At 43.4% G+C, this 21932-nt stretch overlaps 4 protein-coding genes across 4 annotated transcripts in view; 2 read left to right on the top strand and 2 right to left on the bottom strand.

The window, feature by feature from the left end:
- LOC126563527 (uncharacterized) overlaps positions 1–21932 on the bottom strand; it is a 387646-nt gene that overhangs the window by 252709 nt on the left and 113005 nt on the right. The gene's annotated exons all lie outside the window — the stretch shown is intronic.
- LOC126562593 (replication factor C subunit 5) overlaps positions 1–21932 on the top strand; it is a 431263-nt gene that overhangs the window by 189882 nt on the left and 219449 nt on the right. The gene's annotated exons all lie outside the window — the stretch shown is intronic.
- The window catches only part of LOC126562792 (craniofacial development protein 1), a 170308-nt gene that overhangs the window by 88737 nt on the left and 59639 nt on the right, over positions 1–21932 (top strand). The gene's annotated exons all lie outside the window — the stretch shown is intronic.
- LOC126563544 (protein dead ringer) overlaps positions 1–21932 on the bottom strand; it is a 97264-nt gene that overhangs the window by 40026 nt on the left and 35306 nt on the right. The window contains exon 5 of the mRNA XM_050220190.1: positions 5035–5082. Coding sequence (XP_050076147.1) covers positions 5035–5082 — 48 coding nt within the window. The remainder of the gene's footprint in view (positions 1–5034; positions 5083–21932) is intronic.

The following is a 21932-nucleotide window of genomic DNA, read 5'->3' on the forward strand; positions in this document are numbered from 1 at the left end:
TTAACAAAGAATCGATCTCGGAAAACCGGGCAACTCAAAATTCTTGCAATATAATTGCTGCTTGATGGTTGTGTTGTAATTTTTTTTTTTCGTTCGCCCTCCTTTCGCCCAAATTGGAACGATTTGCACCTTGAACAGGCTGGCATGTTCCGACTTGGGTTCCTGGTGCTACCGAAAATTTATCACATTCATGTGCTCGGAACCGTCGCTTCCGTCGGGCTGTCGGAAACCGAGTTGCCTTCGAGCTAAAAATTGCTTATAATCTTACCCGCAGTATCCGTGTATTCTGATACAAGAAGGTTAAACAAACGATCGCCAAGATAGGAAGCGAGTAAAGAAAATCGCTTCCCCCCCCGTATACGGTGTAATTGCAATTCGGTTTCGGCGATGGATGGTGTAGAGCAGGAGCAGAAAAAATCGTGAGTAATTTGTGCTTATTTTGCATACGACGTCTGTATATTCGTCCAAGAGGTGCAGCACACGTCTGCTGTACGTTTGTACGCTCGGGATGAATTTCAACGGGTGCATGTTAATGTAAAAATTCAAACAACGCTACGACGTAACGCACGGTACGGTTGACGACGTCCTGTCACAACGTCACTGACAGCTGTAATTCGACCAGCAAGACTTTGATGGTTGGATTGTTCCTGTTTAACACTACTATATCAGAGTGATTTTGTGTATTTTGTGAGTGTGCATTTTTATAGCAGAAAATATAATTTTCCTTTCGTTACGTTACAATCACAGGAAAGAAAAATGTGAAAAGTGTGTACCATAAATCACGCACTCACCATAAAACTGCATTATGAATGTTAAAAGCGTCCGTAAAGCGCTTTGGACAGTGAAAACTTTCAATCCCAACAACAATGGAACTTTTGTTTATTTACAATAGATAAGATTTTCCACCTACATGGATGAACCTGCTTCACGACACAAACCATACACCGTTTTCACATCGTAAAAAAAAAAATGCGTCGGATGCGTCATTTGCGGCAATCACCATTGGTTGACTTGCTGCTGGTTCCGTCAGTGTTGCGAGTACTGTTCGATGCGGTTTTGGCAACCTGTCCGAATGTGTGCTGGTTTGTTAGGCCGTGAGAAACAGTCATCCTACTCCTACTCTACGAGCATAGGTATGCATAATACCAGCTTCTTTTTTTTACAAAAAGGCCACACTATTATTCGTGATGCCATTGCCAAATGGATGTATGACCTACATGTTGATGGCAGCATGATACTCTATCAAATGACACCACCACGACCGAAGAGGGTGAGACTCGTCGAAACTAACGAAAAACCGCAAAAGGAACATATTTTTTAACACTTTCGATTTTGTTACTGTTGTTGTGCTGCTTCATTTTATGACAACGCTTGCGTTTGTTTGGCGGAGAAGGTGCCACGGCATTTCCTTTCGGTCGGTTTTCGGAGGTGAAAAGCTTGGTAAGTATGCCTGATGGTTGGATGGAGCCGTGTGTTGGTGGAAATACTGGCTATGATTAATATTTCCGACTGTCTATTTTTATGCTGTCATTGTTCCTCATTTGAGGGGATTTTTATGCGCTATTAGATGGTGAAGGACGTGTAAGTTGCCATGATCGAAAGCTTTTAATGCAAGTTGAACAAAAAACGTTTTTACTATTTTTGCTGCAATCAGTTGATTTCACACTGTTGTTATATTAAAGACAAGATACATGTTTGGCAATTTCAACACATAATAATGTCACCCATCAGCAATGTAAAATGTCACCCATCAGCGATATAAAATTACGTGCTTTTATTGTGATTTTATACAAAAAAAAAAATTACTCTTAATGGTAGAACATTCTAACATTAATTGATGCTCTTGTCTTGTTATGAAATTATCTGCCATCCTCTGTATTAAACTAAACTCCTTCTGGTCGAGTGTAGATTATTGAAAGAGTATCGAAAATGTTTGCTATTAAATAGCAAGAAGATAGCTACCATTTGTCATCAAGTAACGTAGGAATAACCACATCGAACTAGAGGAAGCAACACAACACGAACACATTGCGATCGACCAAGAAGTAATGTTGAGTTTGATTGATGAATATCTTCAACAGAATCGTACGTAAGCAAAGACGTACACATTCAATCTTGCACCAAGAAAGAGGATGCGCCATGCTTTTTAGCACCTTCGGATGATGTCGTCGCATTGTGACGCTATGCTGCAGTCAATGTTGCGTTCCTTTCCCTGTCTCTACGTCGAGTGTATATTTGGATTTGGCTGGTAAGCTAACGGTAGTTATTCTTGTCAAACCATACCCATCTAATCTCTGGTTGGAGTTCCGAAACATCCAAATATCTTGACATCAGTAGAAGGTAGCCGAGAAATCGAGTAAAAAAAATCTCCCAAATTTCCTGTTACACTCGTGTACGGGTCAATACCGTGTACTAATGTCCTCCTTCTCCTATGTATTTTCCTTCTCTCTACTTCACTCAATGAATCATGTGTAGTTCCTGGTACGAAATCGCGAAAGCACCGTTTCGAGATCGTAGCGCATCATTAACTAGATCAAATCACTATTTTCATCGTCAATTAGAAGCGTTCCGTGACGGGCCGGGTCGGATGAGCCAATGTTACAGTTCTTCCACTGCCGATGCTGCCTCGTCAAACCCATCAACCACTCTTCTTCTCCATTTCTATTTTAATGGCGTGCTCCCAAAAAGCATGGAAAATAATCAATCATTTAATTTCGATCACCATCGTACGATCTCTTCGTGAGGAAGATCATCAGATCGTTACCAACGTGCCACGAAACGGGGGAGCTCTTGCCCATGCTAGCACGAAAAATTAATTTGTATTAATACAATTTATGATTTTAATGCCTATAACGAGATCATTTACGTTTCGTACATCAGTCCCGCCTGCTGGTCCGGAACGCGAGAAGTGATCCTCTTCTATCTACACATCACAGCATCACTTGTGCGGTTGGCATGGATCATCATTTGGAGGTTTAGTAAAATGAAAGGAAAATAGAAGTTCCTTTCTTTTTCATCACAAAGTTCATCATGCCCGGATCAGATACGCACAAAATCCAGTTGAAGATGCCTTTTCACCCAATTAAACGATCTGCCAACGAAGATCGCTACACTCTCCTTCACTCATTCGCAGTGAAGCTCTCGTCGCTACATACAGGAGTTGAGGGGGAAAACTAGAAAAGCATTATAGCATTGCTTCAATTTTTCTTCTCTAACGATTACGATCAAAGCGCGCCATTATTATGTTCATCTTCAAGATCGTTTAAAGTGATGATCGTCGGTGATGGTGGTGGCATCAGCAGCCACCAAGGCAGCTTCAGCAGAAGCAATGATAGTTCTCTTTCCCCCGGTGATGAACCGTTCGTCGATCGGGCTTAAGGAAGCGTCCCGTAGACGACGCGGTTGGCGATCGTGTAGAGAAATAATAAACGCAATCAATCATCGTTTAACGCATTGGCAAATGGAGAAAAAAAAGCAAACCAGCAGTGAAAAAAAGGCACAACATCGATTGCTGATTTGCAAGGTTAGGCTACACGTGCATGGCTGGGAAATGGAAGAGAGGCTCTTTAAAGTGGGTCCGAGTGAGTGTGAAATTGAATAGGAAATTATGCAAACATGATGAATAATTCGATCGTTGCTTAATTCCTAACCTGTTTATAAGATCAATAAGAATAAATCTTTCGAAATAGAAATTAATTGCTCAAGAATCTAAAGCTATGTACCCCCAAATTGCACTACCCGCCCAACATATACATAAATTACATCCACTCTACTGTCATAAAATCTGGCCAAAATCCAAAACATACTTCCATTGGCCTATCGTACCACGAGTCTTCGGAAGGATAGTATGACTCAACGACACACAGTTTGAGAAAAAGAATTTTATGACTTGAATCTCTTTCCCAAAGCAGACGTGAACGGCTTCGAAGCGGTTCATTTTCCAAATGTGTTGCCGGTAAAGGTCGGTTTTATGTACGTGTAATATCCTGAAAGCAAATCTAATGCATCCGTGGTGCATTTCGTGCGGGCAGGCAGCTTGATTCCCGGCTGCCCGTGATTTATGATCCATTCTTGATGTGGCCATGTGCAACGTTGTTGCCTGGCTTGAGGCTGCTGCTGCTGCAGCAAGCAACAAGAACTTCTTCTGCACTTTCAGGACAGGTGTTGTGCGCATGATGCGACACGTGGGAACATTGCAAATGTCGTTAAAATGTTTCATTTTGAAAGTTTATACGGAAATGGGAAGCATAAAATTGCAAGAACGTTGTGCGAGAAATTCGAACGTACGCAGGAAGCATATGCGCTTCGAGAAAAGCATTTATAAATAAATATTTCGCTTATCATTTAACACTTTCACACCTTTTCGAGAGGGGAAAAATGCATGCAAATAAGTGAAAATTGAGCATTGCACATTATTTATATTTTTACGCCCGATCAGGCAGCAGTGTTACTGGACTGCAGACAAATGTTGCACTCTCTCGACCAACAGCACATATTCATCTGGTCAGCTCAACATAGCGGTGTGACCAAGAGTTTTATGAGTCTGCTCATCATCATCATCAACATCGCATCGTATCATCGTGTTCGTTGTGCTTTAACATCACGCTGAAGCTACAACAATTCCATCCAAACAACAGAGCAGCGAAACACGGATGGATATAAATGTACAACATAGATTGATTTGAATTTGACACGCCTCTCACTTCGGTTGAACATTGCACGTACCGGCGCGTATAAAAAGTAAAATAAATTTATATTTTTCTTCCCTTCACAATCTCATAAGGTACACACCACTTGCTTGGGCAATCAAAGGGAAACGAACGAAAGGAAATGAAAAGGGTTAGATTCATCATTATGTACGTTGCCTTGGCTCCCTTGCTTCCGTACGATCTGGCCCGTGGTCCTCCAATTTTTAGGACTTTCTTTTCATTATTTTTGCAAACCTTTCAGTACTTTACCTTATGTTTAAAGGTTTAAGTTTTCTTAAAATTTATTTGAGAACCATATTCCAATATTTATGTAAATGTTACTCACTGTTTGCCATACACTGTTTCGGTTCAGCGCTTTGTGCTTGTTGCTTACCTAAAACGATACAACAGGACTCAAATTAACTTATTATTACTAAGATATTTATTACTATTGCTTTTTTTTTCAAATCAAATCAAACCATCAACTGTTTCTTCTACCACTTGCTGCACTAATCATCCAAACAACATTATCGGGGCTTATATGATGTTCTACCGAAGCGGCTTAAATGTCTGTCGGTGTCGATAACAACACATTTTGATGATTGGTTTTGGTTCACTCGAATGGAAAGCAATAAAACTAATTGAGTGCTTCTCAATGGTAGAAAACAACGTCACAGCATCGCGCCCAGTACAAACGTTTTTCACGCGACGAGCTTTAGATTGTAATTTGCTTAATCCTACCGCGTCGATGGCGATGCTTGCCCACATTGTTACGGTTCAACCACCGACAGTACTACAAAAAAAAAGCCGTACAGTTGTTGTCTGATAAATGGACAAAAAAGTAAATCTTCACGGCTGTGCTTCGTTAGTCCCAAAATGCGATCGCAAGCTGAAGGATCGAAACCGGAGACGAGCGAATAAATTTGCAACTTTATGCACACACAAAGAAGACCCGCGGCCCGGTCTGTGCTACGTCAAAAGAGTGGTGAATTGATGGGAAATACATAATCTGTACCCAAGGTTAGGCTGTCGAACAATCGATCGGCAGAATTTACACGGTTTTGTTTTTATTCTGAAAATCCATAAACCGGCCCAAGGGAGGGACGACAACATCGGGAGACGCTTTATCCTTCCCTGTACCGTGATATCGGGCAGGATGTACGGTTAGTAATTTTACAGTCGTAAAATTCGGTTCATCCCTTTTTATTTCCTGCACCATACCAAAGGGATGGGTTATGCGTCTGGCTTACAACTTCCATTCAGGTCGATCGAGGTGTTGTGCAGTCTTTTTATTTGACCGTTGATTTTATTAGTATCAGTTTGTAACATTTTTTTCGGAACGAACGTAGGCGATCATTCTTGATCAGACTCTTGAGAAGACACGCGTTTTGGGGTTGTCCGTGAATGAATGATTTTTGATCATCATCAGAAGTAAAGGACTTCAAAATTTGTGCCTTAAAACAACGATGTTTTTATAGTTGTCAATATTTGTTTGTATCAAACATTGGATAATTCAATGCTTGAAAAACAAAGTCTTATTTTGTCTACAAAATAATGCATTAAAGATTAACGGATTAGCTTCATAATGAAGGTCTTTTGATTTATTGCATCAAACTAGAAACAGTATAACGAGCAGGACTTGTCGGCTATATTTCAGCTGCCATACGACCACATAACGAGCACTGCGTTGCGTGCCAAAACAATGCTTGCATGATTTCACACAGCAGGAGAGACTCCCGAGGGCCGAGTTAATCCCGATTTGATGAGACACCCTTCAGGGTAGATTAACATTTGCGTTTTAACATCACACCAATCCGTCGGAAGGCTCCCTATCACAAATCGTATCTCCTAATCCTTCGCGTGAAGGAAAAAAGCTTGAGAAGACAATTCTATCCAGCTGAAACGCTAAACGAAGAAGCGGTCTGAGTGCTTCTGCCTGCCTGCTTGCACTTCGCCTGACGACAGGAACGACGGCGACGAGAGTCAATCGTTCTCCTGCCGCTGTGGGTTCCACAAAACCGATGTTTATTCAATTAAGTGCTCGAATCTGTTCGCATTCAGTGTTAAACTTTTTCTCCCGTTTTTTTTCCGTTGCCTCCTTTATCATAATTTATAGGATATTCTCACGACCATAATTAATGTGTATTTCAGTAAGCAAATTATTATGATTATGGTTCGCCTATTATGTTCATTATCTGGAAGCCAAGTGGGAAGTGGAAATCGGCCTGCCCTAGCTAGCTGGCGCTGCTAGTGCGTCAATCAAGTGACAATGCGCCCAGGAAGGAGGCAGGCGACCGAAGGTGTTGAATTCTCATTTCTTCTCAGGCCACTGCTTTCTTGCTTCGTGTCTCACGTCCATCTTTCTCGACCACGGTACACTTTTCGTTGGTTCTTCCCTGGTTCTGCCGCTCTAAGCGTGTGTTTTATTTTTCTCTAGTTCAGAGTTCGATCACACAGCTGGATATCTGTCAAGACATTCGCCGACCAACGTTGCAAGAGCCGCCCATAGAGAAGAGCCAACAACACCATGCTGCGATTATCTGCAGTTCTGCTTTCCTGTCCGGAGCTTTGCGTTTAATGTTGGCGCTTCCTGGATATGCAGCCAGGAAACTTGCCGCTAACAGTGCAGTCACAGTTGCAATCAGTGGCGAGGCAAGCTCCAATTGGGAGCAACTTTGATTAACCTCCCCGACTATGCGAGAATGTGCCAATGAGTCCGAGTAGCTCGGGCTGGTTGTTTCCCGCGTCTGGTGGGAATGTGGACCAGCATCGTTTTGCACATCTTGGGTGCAAGGCTTGAGAAACTGGAAACTATTTCCAGTTCCAACTATGGACCCTAGCATGGGTTCTTCTTCAATGTTTTTGCTCGAGCGAAAAGTATGAATGGAGTCAAATTAAAGTAATTGTTGTTTCAGTTTACTGTTGCCAGAGTTTATCACTTGTTCTGCACTTAATTCCAAGAATTCAATCTGGCATCAAGATTAGCCTTGCAGATTTACCATTTTTTTAATTAATAACAGATCATATCTCTTCATTTGGGCATTGTCGACCGTTGATACGTAATATAATGCGTAAAAAATCTTTGTACACAGCAAAAGCTTGTATTTTAAAGACCCCCAAAACAAATCTGTGCTACCGTTCATCGCTTGAAACCACTCAAGAAAACGTTCAACTGTTCTGCTCTTTCTGGTAATTCCTTTTGGCTTCCTCGGCCAGCTGTTCTGTGCTAGTGGTTAGCGCTAGGCATCGCCACGGATTCATTCACAAACGACCTCTCCAAAAAACGAGCGTAGCTCAAAGTCATTTACACAACCTGACAAAAAGTGGCTTCTTCCACAGCTGATATCTTCACGAGTGTCAAGAAGCAGCCAGCGCAGAACCTAGCTACGCTGCTGCACACTCCACACGATGCTCTTGCATCCGAAAACTAACCACTTGACACTCGAGCGAACCACGCGCCCATCCGGTCATCCAGACTGATGCTATCATCACCATCATCGGTTCGGTTGCGTTCAAGTGTTGGACGATCAAAAACCCTTCACCCTGTGTGTGCTCCCGGAGAAAGGATTACCAATTTGTTATTGCCTGCTCAATCACGCGAGAGTTTATGTTTGATGCTTAAGGTGCGCCTGAAAACGATCACTTGAAATGTATGAACGTGAGCAGCATGGGTCCAGCGAAAGGGCACCCAAATTGGGTGGGTAGCTACTTTACCCTCGGTTTGATACTGCGTATTTCTGATATCGGGCGATCTGTTTTGATCGTGGTATCCCAAACCTTTCGCCATGCCTAGAAAGCTCTTAAAGATGTACATAAAAAAATCTATCTGCTCAGAGCTCCCTCGGTTATGATCTCAACCGATCGAGAGTCGATGGATGAGCCTCGGGAAACGGGATCTACCTTTTCATTTGTGTGTTTTTCGTCTCGGGACCATCTCGCCACTCAATTGGCTAGCGATTGTGAAGAGGCTGGGCATGATCGGGCAAGAAGATCAGCAAAGCCTACGCGTGCGCCCACCATGAGTCAGCGAGTTTGGTCGACGGAATCTTCCTAGTGGCTTGGCGGGCTCAAGTGTACACACGAAAACCGAACACGCACACTTGTGGCCAGCGAATATTTCTGCCGAGAGATGGTTCAGATATTAATTTATATTGAAGTTTATAAGCCGATCGAATCGAATACGGTTGCGTCAGTGTAGGGCCTGCCCACTTGAAAGGTGGTGCCTACGGGGTGATGCCTCATGAAGGTTGATCCTGTGTGCCTTCTGTACGGGGGTTGTGGCTATTCAAATTCGAAGCCCCTTTTCGGAGTACTTCAGTAGGAGATTCGGAACCCGTTACACGCCATCCGGCCCTTGATGATGGGCGTGTGCTTCTGGATAAACACCGAAGAGTTCCACCCCGAGAAAAGTGTGCCTATCCTGGTTCGCTTTGGCCACGCGCGGATCGTGCCTGATCGATGCTCCAACGATTGTTCTCTTCTCGGAAGATGACTACCCGACGTAAATCGAAATCAGATTCAATGCTCAATGGAAGCTGGTGGTTGAAGAAGGTAGTTTGTGTAATCCAGCCAGAAAGCGGAAGACTACTTCACCGTCCAACATTGTTTTAGAGGTCCACTGAATTGATGATGACACTTGACCACCGACTTCTTGGCATCGATTTGATGTTCGAGAGTGAACAGCGCTAATGCTCGGTCCATTTTGTCTACGTTTCGCCGGGGTTCGCTCTTGTAATCAAAATTGCAAATTAAGACTCCCCACCGCACAGACACACACGCTTGCATGTACCTCAAAGTCAAATACAACGGCAGAAAACCGTGGGAAATTAAAACACTCATGGCGATGGTGAGTTGATTTTATTTTTTCGCTTGGCTGACGCGCGCGCTTTGATTCAAGCACTCTGGCCCACAAGTGAACTTTATGGTCTCATGTCTGTCATTTCATGGCTTCAGGTACTCCTCTTCCTGCTACGTAAAACCCTATTTTTATCCTAGCATTCCGACCACAGCTAGACAAGCATGAGGCCAGAGTATATGATTAATATATTCCACCAGTATCGAAGGACGGTTCCATACGCCCCGAACACTGTGGTGGCCCCTTCCCCCGCAACAACAACACACACACGCATGGGCAACTGATCGATGTCCTTAATTATACCAACATCCACAACCTTCCGCGCGTTCCGGCGTACCGACGGTCCGCCAAAGTGTAATCAAAATTCTTGCCGGTGAGTTACTGCATCATGCGTTATGCTCCAGCACGGTGCTCCACCACCAAAGTTCTGTACCAAAGCGTGAACGCTTGCCGAGAGGTCCAAATGTATGGGACCAGCTTGGGAGTGAGACAACGCACCATTTCATTCTCTGTAATTATTCTACAATTAATCAAAATCCTCAAACCCTCAAACCGTTGTCGGTTCAGGGGATTCGTACATTCCCATCGGTTCTTATCCTGATGCAATACTACTAGCTGCAACTGCCAGCACAGTCCACAGTCCGATATGTTCGACTGTTTGTGGATTTCAAAGCCACACAAAACAGCGAGCAACATTAAACCACATCGCATGTGTACGGTACCGACCGACATAAAACAGGCGACGAACCCGTACTTCTCTCATCTGCCTCGAAGTACACCTCCGCCTGGGCACCCGCCTTGTGGTGGCGTACCTTGCTCCCAATCATTTTAGTAAGCCCATTTTATTTCCTTTCAGTTCTGTTTTCATATCAATCATACGGCGCTGGATTTGCGCTTTTTTCTGCGAAGAAGGCGTTACAGTTTTGTATTTGCCTCTTATAAAATGTGCAATTAATAAACTACATCAATCAGTATAGTGTATTGATGGACATGGAGTCATTTAATAAATGTGGAGAAAGAGAGAGAGGGAGAGAGAGAGAGAGAGAGAGAGAATAAGGGATGCTGTTTAAGAAAAGTGGCATTAATCCATTCATTTGGTTAACTCTTTTTATACCAATAATAAAACAGGATTATCCGTGTTGTGTACCGCGAACCTGGTAGAATACGTTCATTAAGACAAAATGTAATTAAAATTGGATCCCCAACGAACCACAGCCATTCAGTATCTTCGTTTATGCAAAGACACATCCAACAAAATCAAGGAATATTTTTATAGCTTTAATGCAACCAAAGGACGTCTCTAAAATGCCCCAAAGGTATCTGATCGATCGGAGCAGCGATGAAGCCAAATAGTCCTTTAATGAACAACAGAGAAACGAAAAAAAATACTATAACCACATTAAATGCTAGTCGGGCGAGCACACAGCAAGCAATAATGAGTTCTGTTGCTCTTGTCTTAATGTACGAGTCCGATTGAAATGGTGCCATATCTTGTCGGTTGGTTATGGAACATGATTCGGACATGAGTATTAAGCGAGTCAAGCGAGTAAACTTGGCTCTCCTTCAAAGTACCCTGGCTCGCTCCGGCTGCTCGCCCTTTCATCATGCTGCCGTCGAGGGAGAGCGCGAAAAAAAAAATCATCATAATGATAAATGAATCTTATAAAATGTTTCACTCCACTCTTCCTCATTACCCTGCGTAGGGCTGGCGTTCTTCCAACGAGATCCTGTGCCGTGCGAAGTGATTCGTTTTTTTTTTTTGTTTTCCGTCTCTCGAACTCTTCCTCATCAACCGATGATGTGTTCGTTCGTGTGGTTATGTTTTGACGTTTGGATATAAAATGTCTTATTACAATTATTAATAACATTTTCCTCCCATTGCTTGCCCGGCTGGGCATCCTCGACGGACGCCTTTATGGCCCGCTTCTCGTCAGAGACGCGTCTGATGAATATAAAAGCGTCTGAGAAAAGCAAACCTTTTCGATGATGTTAAATTTTAACGGTTCGTCCGGAATGGAATCGATCGTAAAAAGGAGGGCCAACCAAACGTAAACGCATTTATGTGTGCGCGAAGCAAGAGTCACCGTACGGACCACAGAAGTAGAAATGATAGAACTAAATAATTAATGTTTCATTTACCGGTATGACTAACTTTGCACAAAACAAATGGAATCAATACTTCTTCCGCCTTTTTTTCTTTGTACGTTAACCCATTTTATCATTTCTCACGAGAAACCAGACACGGACGCGGACCAGACATTAGATAGATTAAGTAGAGGTGGGGGAAAAAACTAGAATGAATGAAAATTCAACCTAAAAACTGTTTTCTTCTCTTCGCAAAAGGTGCTACACGGTGCCTAGTAATAGGAGGTTATCAATTACAAACTCACTAAAAAATCACAGAAAACTACGGAAATCAATCTCCCACGAGACCGCAGACCAAGCTTATACACACCTCCTTAACCACCGGGACTGTGTGTGTGTGTGCAAAGCATCATCGCAATTGAATCTTTCTCTTTGAAAACCATCCCAAATCGAGTCGCGTCTTCCTTGGTTTTCCCGTTTTTGTTTGCTGAACAAGAAGGAGTTTCCAGCGAGGAATCGTAAAAATAAACCTTTCCGAAGCTCGTTACCCTGGTCGATTTTTTTGTGCGCCATTACCAATTGATATGCTTAAACCCCCCCCCCACCCCCACCCTCCTCTTCCCCAACGCGAAAGACCCACCACCGAAAAGCTCACAATTATCCACATCGATTTCATTCCACCACGAGCGCTAATGTTTTCTAATGCTTTGCATCGTAACGTGGCCCCGGATGTTCTTCGGGATGATTATTTCAAGCTCAGGCTCAATTTTATTCCGACCCTCTGGGATGGGTGATTCCGGCCGATATAGGTGAGTCGCGGGCGCCGATTAACAACAAATAACTAGGCGCATCGAAGCATCGACAGTAACGAGACCGGCTCATGAAATTAATATCCGATGAAATTGATTTAGTCTACGCCTGCGGTGCCCATTCGGGCACGGGAAACCAGCATCATCGTGTTCTTTGTGAAGGAGCCATTGTGAGAGGGCACACGCGAACATCGCGCGTACAGCAATTCAGAAGAACCTATCGCGGTCCGCAACGAATGGCGGATTATTACACCCGTCCGGGAAGGTTGCCCAGTTTAGCGAAAGGGCATCAATAAACTAGAACACTTCTTGGGCAGATTAGGCTAGGCCCTCACCACGGGAGCCATCAGCAATTGGTCGAACAACGCGCGAACTAGTGGGCTAAAGTGGGCGTAAAAATCAAGTTCCTCCGCAGAGGAGTTTTCTTCGTGGAAAATTGAAACAAGTAGCACATTAAAACAAAAGGCACTAACGCGAGTTTCGATTTGTTGTGGGAAAATAAAATCTAATCGAATTTAATTTCTCTCGAAAACAGTGAAGCCAGATTTTTCACAGCTTTTCACTGCGCGCTTTGTAACGCGCACAAATAACTCCACATCGATTTAGCTCACCTTGTTCTGTTTTTTAACGACAAAAGCATAAACAGAACCAGCCTTTTGGCGTTGTAGCGTAACCAGGCCGGGTATTGTGCTTGCCCCTAGGTTTTTTTCTCCCCCTCTTCTGGCCGCATAATGCACACTTGGTGTGAATTTGAACCTTCCCTTCTTAGGGGATGAATAAGAACGCTACTCCCCGAGCGAATGATCCGACGCGTGCAACAAGTCAAAACAGATTCTTCATGGCTCGATAATGATGCTGGTACCGTGCTGTTGGCTGGCTGGTGGTAGCAAATACATATATGGTTGACCTTAGTGTGCCTGCTTCCTGGCCATCCTTTTGCCGCCCAGAAAGGCGGACACAATCCGACCCGAAAAACCCGACCTACCCTTGAACAGGTATTCTTTGCGTTTTTTATTTGCTCTTTCCTTTCACCTAATAATTCCAGGACAATAATGCCGCCACACACACACACACACACAAACACAATAGGCTGAGTGCGTGCGTGCGTACGTGCCCCCAGTCTGTAAGTGTGTAATAATGGCCCGTTCGATTAGGGGTGGCCCACGGTACAAGGGTATATCCTGTACCCCGGGTTTTATAACATCCTTAGCAGCATCATCGGGAGATAGAGATAAACATCCTTATGGTATCGGGGAAGGAACAAGCGCATATGTGGCGTACAGGGTACCACCAGAAAGGTAAAAGGAAACAAAGTCGCACAACAAAAGCGACAACATAATCTAGAACACCGCTGGAAATACCGAAACAAGCTCGGTTTGCTGGCCGAGCTGGGGAAGAAAGCGCAATAGGCTAGAAACAATAACAAAAGCAGCAGCAACAGTACAAAAAAAAACCACCACCTCACGGCAGGTCGCATCATAAAGCCATCAGCCAACATCAACATTTTCTTTGCCGGACTACAAGTTGCCGAACGACGGGAATTCATGCTGGAACTTTCCAGGCCGTTTTTTTTTGGTTTGTTTTTGTTTTGGCGCTTTTCCGGCTGTTTTCAGCAAACCGGATAACATAACCAAGCACTATTGTGATGTTTCTTTTTTATTTGGTTCACCCTTTCGATGACAATAGGCAGAGGATGGGATGTTTATTGACGAATAGGAAATGTATCTGTAAATCGTTTTACAACGATTAGATTATAAAATTTTTTCTATTTTATATTACTTTAAGTGTTACAACTCGGTGCTGTAATTTCAGCTCTTCATGAGCTGATTATTTACAAATTTCTCGAGGCATTTTCTCCTTGTTTCTTGCCTTATCCTTGACATGATCAGTTAGATTATAATACTTTTTTCTACAGAAAATAAAACCCAGACAATGTTAGTTAATATTTTTCTATAAAATTATAATTAAAAAGCTTTTAAATTACTTACATTAAAACGTATAGACGAGTCAAACTAAAATTTGAATAATTGCTTTTCCTTGAAATATTGTTAAGTCATATGACAAAAGAACTAATCAACACAACGCAAAAAATGGGCACAATAAAACTTTACTGGCTGATAAAATGATTCAATCATAATTAGACATCTTTTACGATCAATAAAATTCAAATTAAAAATGTTTACTTCCCTCCGTTGAGTAGGGTTGTTATGGAACGCTGAGAGAGGTTCCCTGATTGGGATGCAAGTTTTTGTCTCATTGAAATATGATCGCCGATCACATCACTTGCTGTAGCAACTAAACACAGCTACACAAAACAATGTTTCTCCAGCTAATCGAATTGTGTTGCCCTCGAGGCGGAAACACCTTACTTGGGGCGGGGTTTTGCCCTTGGTAAAATATATCCCAATCATACGTTAGCCCTATGGCCGTCTACACTTTGCTGTACGCAAAATGCCAACCAACAAACACCCCCGACGCGTCAACTGTGGTAATTTTTGAATTATTAATCGTTAAAAAACAAAACGTTACAAGCGAGGCCCGCTGGTCCGATGGTGACCTATCGAACTATTTGGCCCTCCTCCATCGCATTGGATCGTTTTAGTCTATTCTGGCAGCAAAACCATCCAGACACACATCAGTACAGCAACATTGTAATTTAAACTTTAATCAACGCTATATTTTATTAGACATACCGGAGGTCGAACGGAACGAGCCGCAACAAAACTGCAACGGATGCGCGTCCCGTGCATCTTCTGACGATGCCGCCGCCGACAGGTGCATACTCTGAAGGTCTGCTCCGTCAAAACGGGCAGACCGGCCGGGAAGGCGAATAGTACATAAAACAAGCAACACAATCGGTGTACAGACACAACCTTCTCTACATCGTTTCGATACGCGTTAAAGTGTCTGTCGCCACCGAATCCGGCCGTGCGATATCTTCACAAACACCATCACAACGCAGCCGGCTCGCAAACATAGTCCGGTCAGGTCAGCTACGGCTGACACTAAATGTTAAAACGAGCCGTAAAATGAGTATACTTTAATCTGCTACCGTTGCTTCTGCGTCCCTGGTTGGCAGGGGTGAAGAAGTCGCGGGCGAGGAAGGGGACCAGTTTTTATAGCTTCTCCTCCGATCGGATCCGACACCCGGTTCGATATCGTGGCCGACCGATCATCATCATCAGCAGCAACAGCAGAGCGCGACATCAACGGATTGTCATAATTTGCTAATAAATGCGATTTTAAACAGTCCATAAAAACGTGAATATGGGCCGATTGGAACCATCCGTGGGGGCAAAAAGCGGAAAACAAATCAACTTCACGATGCGATTCATGATCACACGAGGCTTGACACATTGTTGAGCGGTCTACAATGTGAGATCGTTTCCTGTCTTCAAGAATAACAATGTAGCAATAGTTGAAAAAGTTGTTTGTTTTGCTAGAATAAGTAAAGCATTAGCTAAACGATACGGAAAAGCTATCAATATTTTATTGCTCCAGCTTATAAATGAATCTGAATAATTCCCTTGGGCGTTACACAGCAGCTGAATGTCTTCAGTTTGAAGTTTAAAAGCGTTACTGATCGATCCTTACCCATCTCAGTCGCCCAGTCTCTTTGTCGCTTGTTTGTAGCTATCCGAAGAGTGGCATACATCCTTTGTAATCATTTTCTCGTCTCGACTCATGTTTAATTTATTCATATTTCCCTTAAACCTCTTGCTCTTCCAATAACTCCTACATTTTCCCTTTTTTCCCTCTGTGATTACTTCGTAGAACAAATCCACACATGTCCTTTCCAAGGTTCGTTATCGTACCCGGACAGCATACGATGAACAAGTATCGCACAGACACAAATGCGGTACCGAAGAAAACCCGGCAACAAGCCTACCCTTTAAAGAAGACCCATTTTAAAGCGATGTGTTGGCATGCAGCGTCCCTGCCCGGAGTTTCGTTACCTCGCCCCGAAGGATTTGTGCATCGGGCGAAATATGAAGCCCCGGCGACATCGATCAGGATTTCGTCGTCAAGGATCGTCGTTCATCAGGGCAATAAAAATGCGGACGCTGATCTCAAATGCAGTGTATACTCTTGCCAACTACTTCAACGCTACTGTGTCCCTATTGTGCGGCATTAGCCTGCTTCAGAATCAATGAAGACGACAACGGGAAGAAGCACACTGGGCGATTATCTTAACCGTACATGGCAAGAGGACATGGACATGTCTACTCGGGGTATCCTAAATTCATTGACAAAATTATGATCTTTTTTTCCTATTTCTTTGGCACGGCGGTCAGTAGTTGGCAAAGACAAATTATAGCTTCCTTTGCTTGCCTACGAAACGGCCAACGCAATGCCACATGGTACCGGGTACATGTAACGGACGAACGGGGCCGAAGAGAGCCACACCGAGCACAGCGGGAGTGTAAGAAAGATCGATGGTGAACATCTTGATCCTCTTCTGTGCTTTACCACCACGAGGATCGAACATCTGAGCTGTCTGAATTGATCACTTCCTGGAGAACTTTGCTGAGCAATTGATCCTTTAGCCGATTTGTCAATATAGCTGGGTGGGTGTATTTAGCATACAGCACTGCAAGATCGATTGCTGTCCCTTTTTTTTTTGGGTTCTTGGAAAGTTTCTGGGAAATTGATAAAACTGCAGTTTCTTATATAGGAGATAAGATAAAACGAAATGCTCTTAAAATAGCAGTCCCTTCTTTGCTTTTGAGCAATTTTGAAGAATTTTTCCAATGAAAAAAATGTACCGATATTCCCAAAAATAATCATCCGAAGCCTTATTCATTCACATTCAAAGAGCCAATCTCCATTCGAAAAAAAAACAAGAAAAATGAAAGTACGAGCCTACGATTGATGTCCTCATTTGTCAGCCTTAACTTGATCGTCAGCCGTAATTAATCAACCATTTTCATGATGCAAACGCTTCCATTGTATACAAAATCATTACATAGCACAGAATGAATTCAACAACGTCGAACACACTTCCTCGTCCAGTGTGTTGTGTAATTATTAAACCATCTTAACAGAGACACCCAGAAATGCATCAAAAGATTGAGATGTATCCATCAACTGATCTAACACGCCCGTAATAAATCGTCTTCAATCAGCGTGATTTGTCCACTAGCGTTGCGGACACCATCACCACCTCTCCCACCATCCACCTTTCTTTTTGTGAAGGATAATCCTAGCATTCAAGGCCTGGTCCACCCGTGAAAACGCATTGTGCTCGAATGTAATAAATCTGTAATGTATCATCGCCTTCTATTTTTGTGGCTTTATTTTTCGGAAGACCTCGTCAGAATGGGAGCCCGTTAAATGACATTTAAACGGCTCAACACGGCAAACAGGTAGCACACACAACTCTGTGGGGTAGATGTACCGGTGGGCACACACGCACACACCAAACCGTTTTCCTTTTCTATCGCTTCATCGAATGACATCAATCGAAGAAACGCGCTACCTCCTGTACAGAGCAGCTAGAAGAAAGGCGCGTGAAGTAAGGGATGACAATTCGGAGTCATTTAATGAAATCGTTACCGAACTGGAAACTGGGCAAAAGATGAGGAAAGATTAGAGCGCGTAATGTCGTGTTTGTTTCCCAAAAGCAAGGACACAAGATGTTTTCTCGACGCCCTCGACAGCAGGAACCCGACCCGTGCCATCCGAAGGACGCTCGACGCGGTGAGAATTCCCTTTTGAGTGCTCGTGCACCAGAAGAAGCTAGTGGGAGAATCGGAGAGGAAAAAAAAAAAGGGAAAACAAAACCTCAACCGAACCGGGTGAAGAGCGACTGTTACAGGCCTTGGGTGTGAGTGTGTATGTGATGCTATTTTTATGCCGTTCCTTCACCGCCAAACTATCCGGAGCAGCTGGAGCAAACCCAAACCCTGGTTTGGGCCAGGGTTCGCATTATCGGCGAAATCCCTCACTACTATGTGAGCAAAGCGATACGCGACAAAGCGATCGAAGAGGATTAAGAGATTTGTCACATTAACTTTACACAGCGCACAACCGACCATGCACCGGGGCCCAGTTGAAGATAGCTCTATTTTCTTAGGGGTTTTCCTTTTCATTTCTTGCTCGACCCGAGACGCCTCCGGGTTCGGGGGCAGGGTATTGTGTGGCAATGATTTGGAAAAATGGTATGGTTCGATCGCAGGATAACGGATTTTGTTTGTGTGGGTTGATTCCCGCTGGGAAATTACGTTTGCCGGAAAGTAGCGGTGATAAACCCGTACAAGATCGTTTGGGTTGTTTGGTTTGAGGATATTATCGAAGATGATAGCATAGGTTTCGAAACAGGATGCTGATAAAGGGAAAGGGGCCTGTGTTTGATGGAAATTCCAATGACCGTGAGATTACACTTGGCGTTCATTATTGTGCAATTAATGGAGCTTTCTTTAATCTCATCGCAACGCAGCCGTAGTATTAATGCAATTTAATGTATAATTTTTGTAGGCAGTAAATAAGTAAATAACTTCAACTTAATAATCATTGTCTCAATTTGCTCTTCCCAACAGAAGACTCAAAAAGAATCTCAATGACCAAAACAACCCAAGTAACTGTTCTCGAGCAATAATAAAACATAAATTATTGCATCCGAGTCACGTAGTCGAAGACTCGTAACCGGCAGGCTCAAATTACAATGGCATCTTCTACCAGCCATAGTGATCCATGGAAGAAAGGATCAGGACGATCGGCAAAGCGCAATCGTTCACTTTCAATCCACATCCAGACGGCATACATTTATGACTCGAACCAACGGCGACACTGAACGATGGCGACACCGACTACTTTGGGACTCGGGATGGTCGTCGTCCCTTTTACATGAAGGCGATCCTTCGGCAACGGTTTTGCTGGCACAGTTCGCCCATCCATTTGCAGGCGGACCAGCTCGATTTGCATACCACCCGGGCTTGACGAGATGTTTCGAGTTGGTTTGTCCATTGCTTGTGTTGCTACTGACCTTCCTTACAAAAGATCTACTTGCTCGTTATTTCAATTGCTGTCCTCTCAAGCTTAATCTCACACGAAACAAAGCACTGCCAGATCACGTAAAGGAACGCACATGATCGGCATCATTTTAATGACGGGTAGCGGAAGATTCTACATTTTGTCATACATCCCTTTTCGAAAGGTACAGAAACAAAAGTGACTAACGCATCTTCGGTAACAACAAATTCCTACCTCACTGAGCTGATTGTCGACGGGTAACATTTTCACTGCTGCAAGACGTTGTAACACTGCACTGTACAAGGTAGCGAAAAATTTGCCGTCGCTACAATGGAGATTCGCGTACACAAACTGTCGTTGGATTTTTTTTTTGGTTAGGCGGTTCCCCCGAAATAGATAAACACGCACAAATGTTTCACTAAACGATTTAAAAATATTCACAAACTTTAATATGTTAGCACAGAACTTGATAAAATTTCACTAACGAAAGGAAAGAGTTCTTAACCATCGGAACTACACAAGGGAACACAACAATCACGCCGAAACATTTGTTGAGTTATGTTCCACACGCGCGCAAACACACACTGCTTTTTTAGTTAAACGTTCGCGGTTGGACAAGGATTCTTTGGCACTGCCAGTGGCACGCACTTTAGTTAGAAATTTCTCGTAAAAACGTCACTTCACTGTACGTGCGCTTGAAGAAGGCGAATTAATATCAGTAACATCTCAAGATTGAAGACACACACACTATAGCTAAACAAAGAGCACCAACGTCAACGTACAGTGTGACTTTCAGCACTTCACAAAACTAGATTGAAGAGATCCTTTCTCGGTGGTGGCCGTTTTTACTTGTTGACGTACCAACCCTTCGCTCAGACGATCTACAAACACTGCCTTAGTTTTTCACGTTCACGTTCACACCATCAATTTATCCTGCTGTGCTCTAATATACCCGATCCGCGAAATGCACACATTAACTAGCTCGCTGTGTAATATCGTCGAAACAACATACCGCCATCGAGCGTATTCGATCAGAGGCAGCAGCAGCAGCAGCGACAGCACCAGCGGCACCGGATTCGATCCTCGATCTCTCGATCACAAAGGTAAACTAACGGGGCATTAGGAGAAGATAAAATGCGGAGAAATGTAAGCAAAAAAAGCGACCCATTCGGGCGCTCTCGCTCGCACGCCCTCATCACAACGCGTGCGTGCAACGGCATGTCGTCTCTTTCCGATGATTAATCTACACACGACCGTTGCCCATCTCACTCACACCACAGGCGGTACGAGCAGTGCAGACACGCATCGCAACATGGCGTGAGAAGAGAATCACCACCCAGCTCACCAGGCGCAGCTCACTATGTGCGAGAGTGCGAATGAAATATCGTTATATCGAACATAAACATAAACGCAGCATTGCTACGCGCGGTGCTAGCAGAAAGAGCACCCATGCGCAGCAAGCAAGCATCGGGTTGTGCCGCTTACGCCAACGTGGGAGATGTGGGAAAATGCACGCTCTCCAGCCGGTGGGTTAGGAATTTTCTTATCGCACCCGTATATGTATACGCTTTTCCACCCTCTTACAATCGGGCCAACTGCACACGATGGATGAAAATTGACGCAGGCACGTAGCGTGGTCTGTGTCCATTTGTATGGTTTCGTAACAGGGGAATTTACGAAGTGCAGTGTAATGTTTAGGGTTTTTTTTGTTATTTTGCTGATTTTTTACAAGGAAAATCGGTGACTAGGCTGAAAATAGCGATAAAGTTCAGTGAAGAAAATTTTCGTTTGATATAAAGTCAAGGGACGATTAAATTATTAATGACACGATCCTAATCGAGAGGAATCACGACATCTTCCTTTGCATTTCAATTTTTAGAGGCCTACAATTTCTGGTTTCTTTGACCATATTTTACTCGCAGTTGTACAGTAAAATGATCATTGGTTCCTCCGTGCTTTTTCTGTTAATTATGTAAATTGGTGCCTCGATATAAATATTATTTTTGGTAAATTTTTTGGTCAGTTCTGAGGTTAATTTTTTCTAGCTTTAATTATAATAAAGTGCCTTTTGATTGCGATGCTGAGGCCATAAATTATAGCTCTCTCTTAATCCAAATTCCACCCAGATATAACTTCACTCTTAAGGACTCACATCAAATCAACCAATCTATGGGATGGATCAGTGATTATGACAATTACCTCGTTGTTAACTCTGAAGCTGGTGAGTGTGGTCAATTGGCAAAAAGCTGGTGGTGTGATTTTAAAGTATCGATAAATCCAGCATACGCCCTCTGTCACCTACACGTCTAACCACTGACACCACCCGTATGTTAAGCACATGTCCTGTGTCATTGGTAGCAGAGAGCAAGAACCTTTACGAAGAGAAATCGCGATCGAAACTACACTACCACATACAAACAAAAGGGACATTAATTTTATTTTAGAAAAGAAATACACGTACACACCCAACGACACAAATCGGAGCATTCAATGTCGTTGAACAACCATCAATAATAATAATCC

This window comes from Anopheles maculipalpis, chromosome 3RL (assembly GCF_943734695.1).
Source record: "Anopheles maculipalpis chromosome 3RL, idAnoMacuDA_375_x, whole genome shotgun sequence".
Lineage (NCBI taxonomy): Eukaryota > Metazoa > Arthropoda > Insecta > Diptera > Culicidae > Anopheles > Anopheles maculipalpis.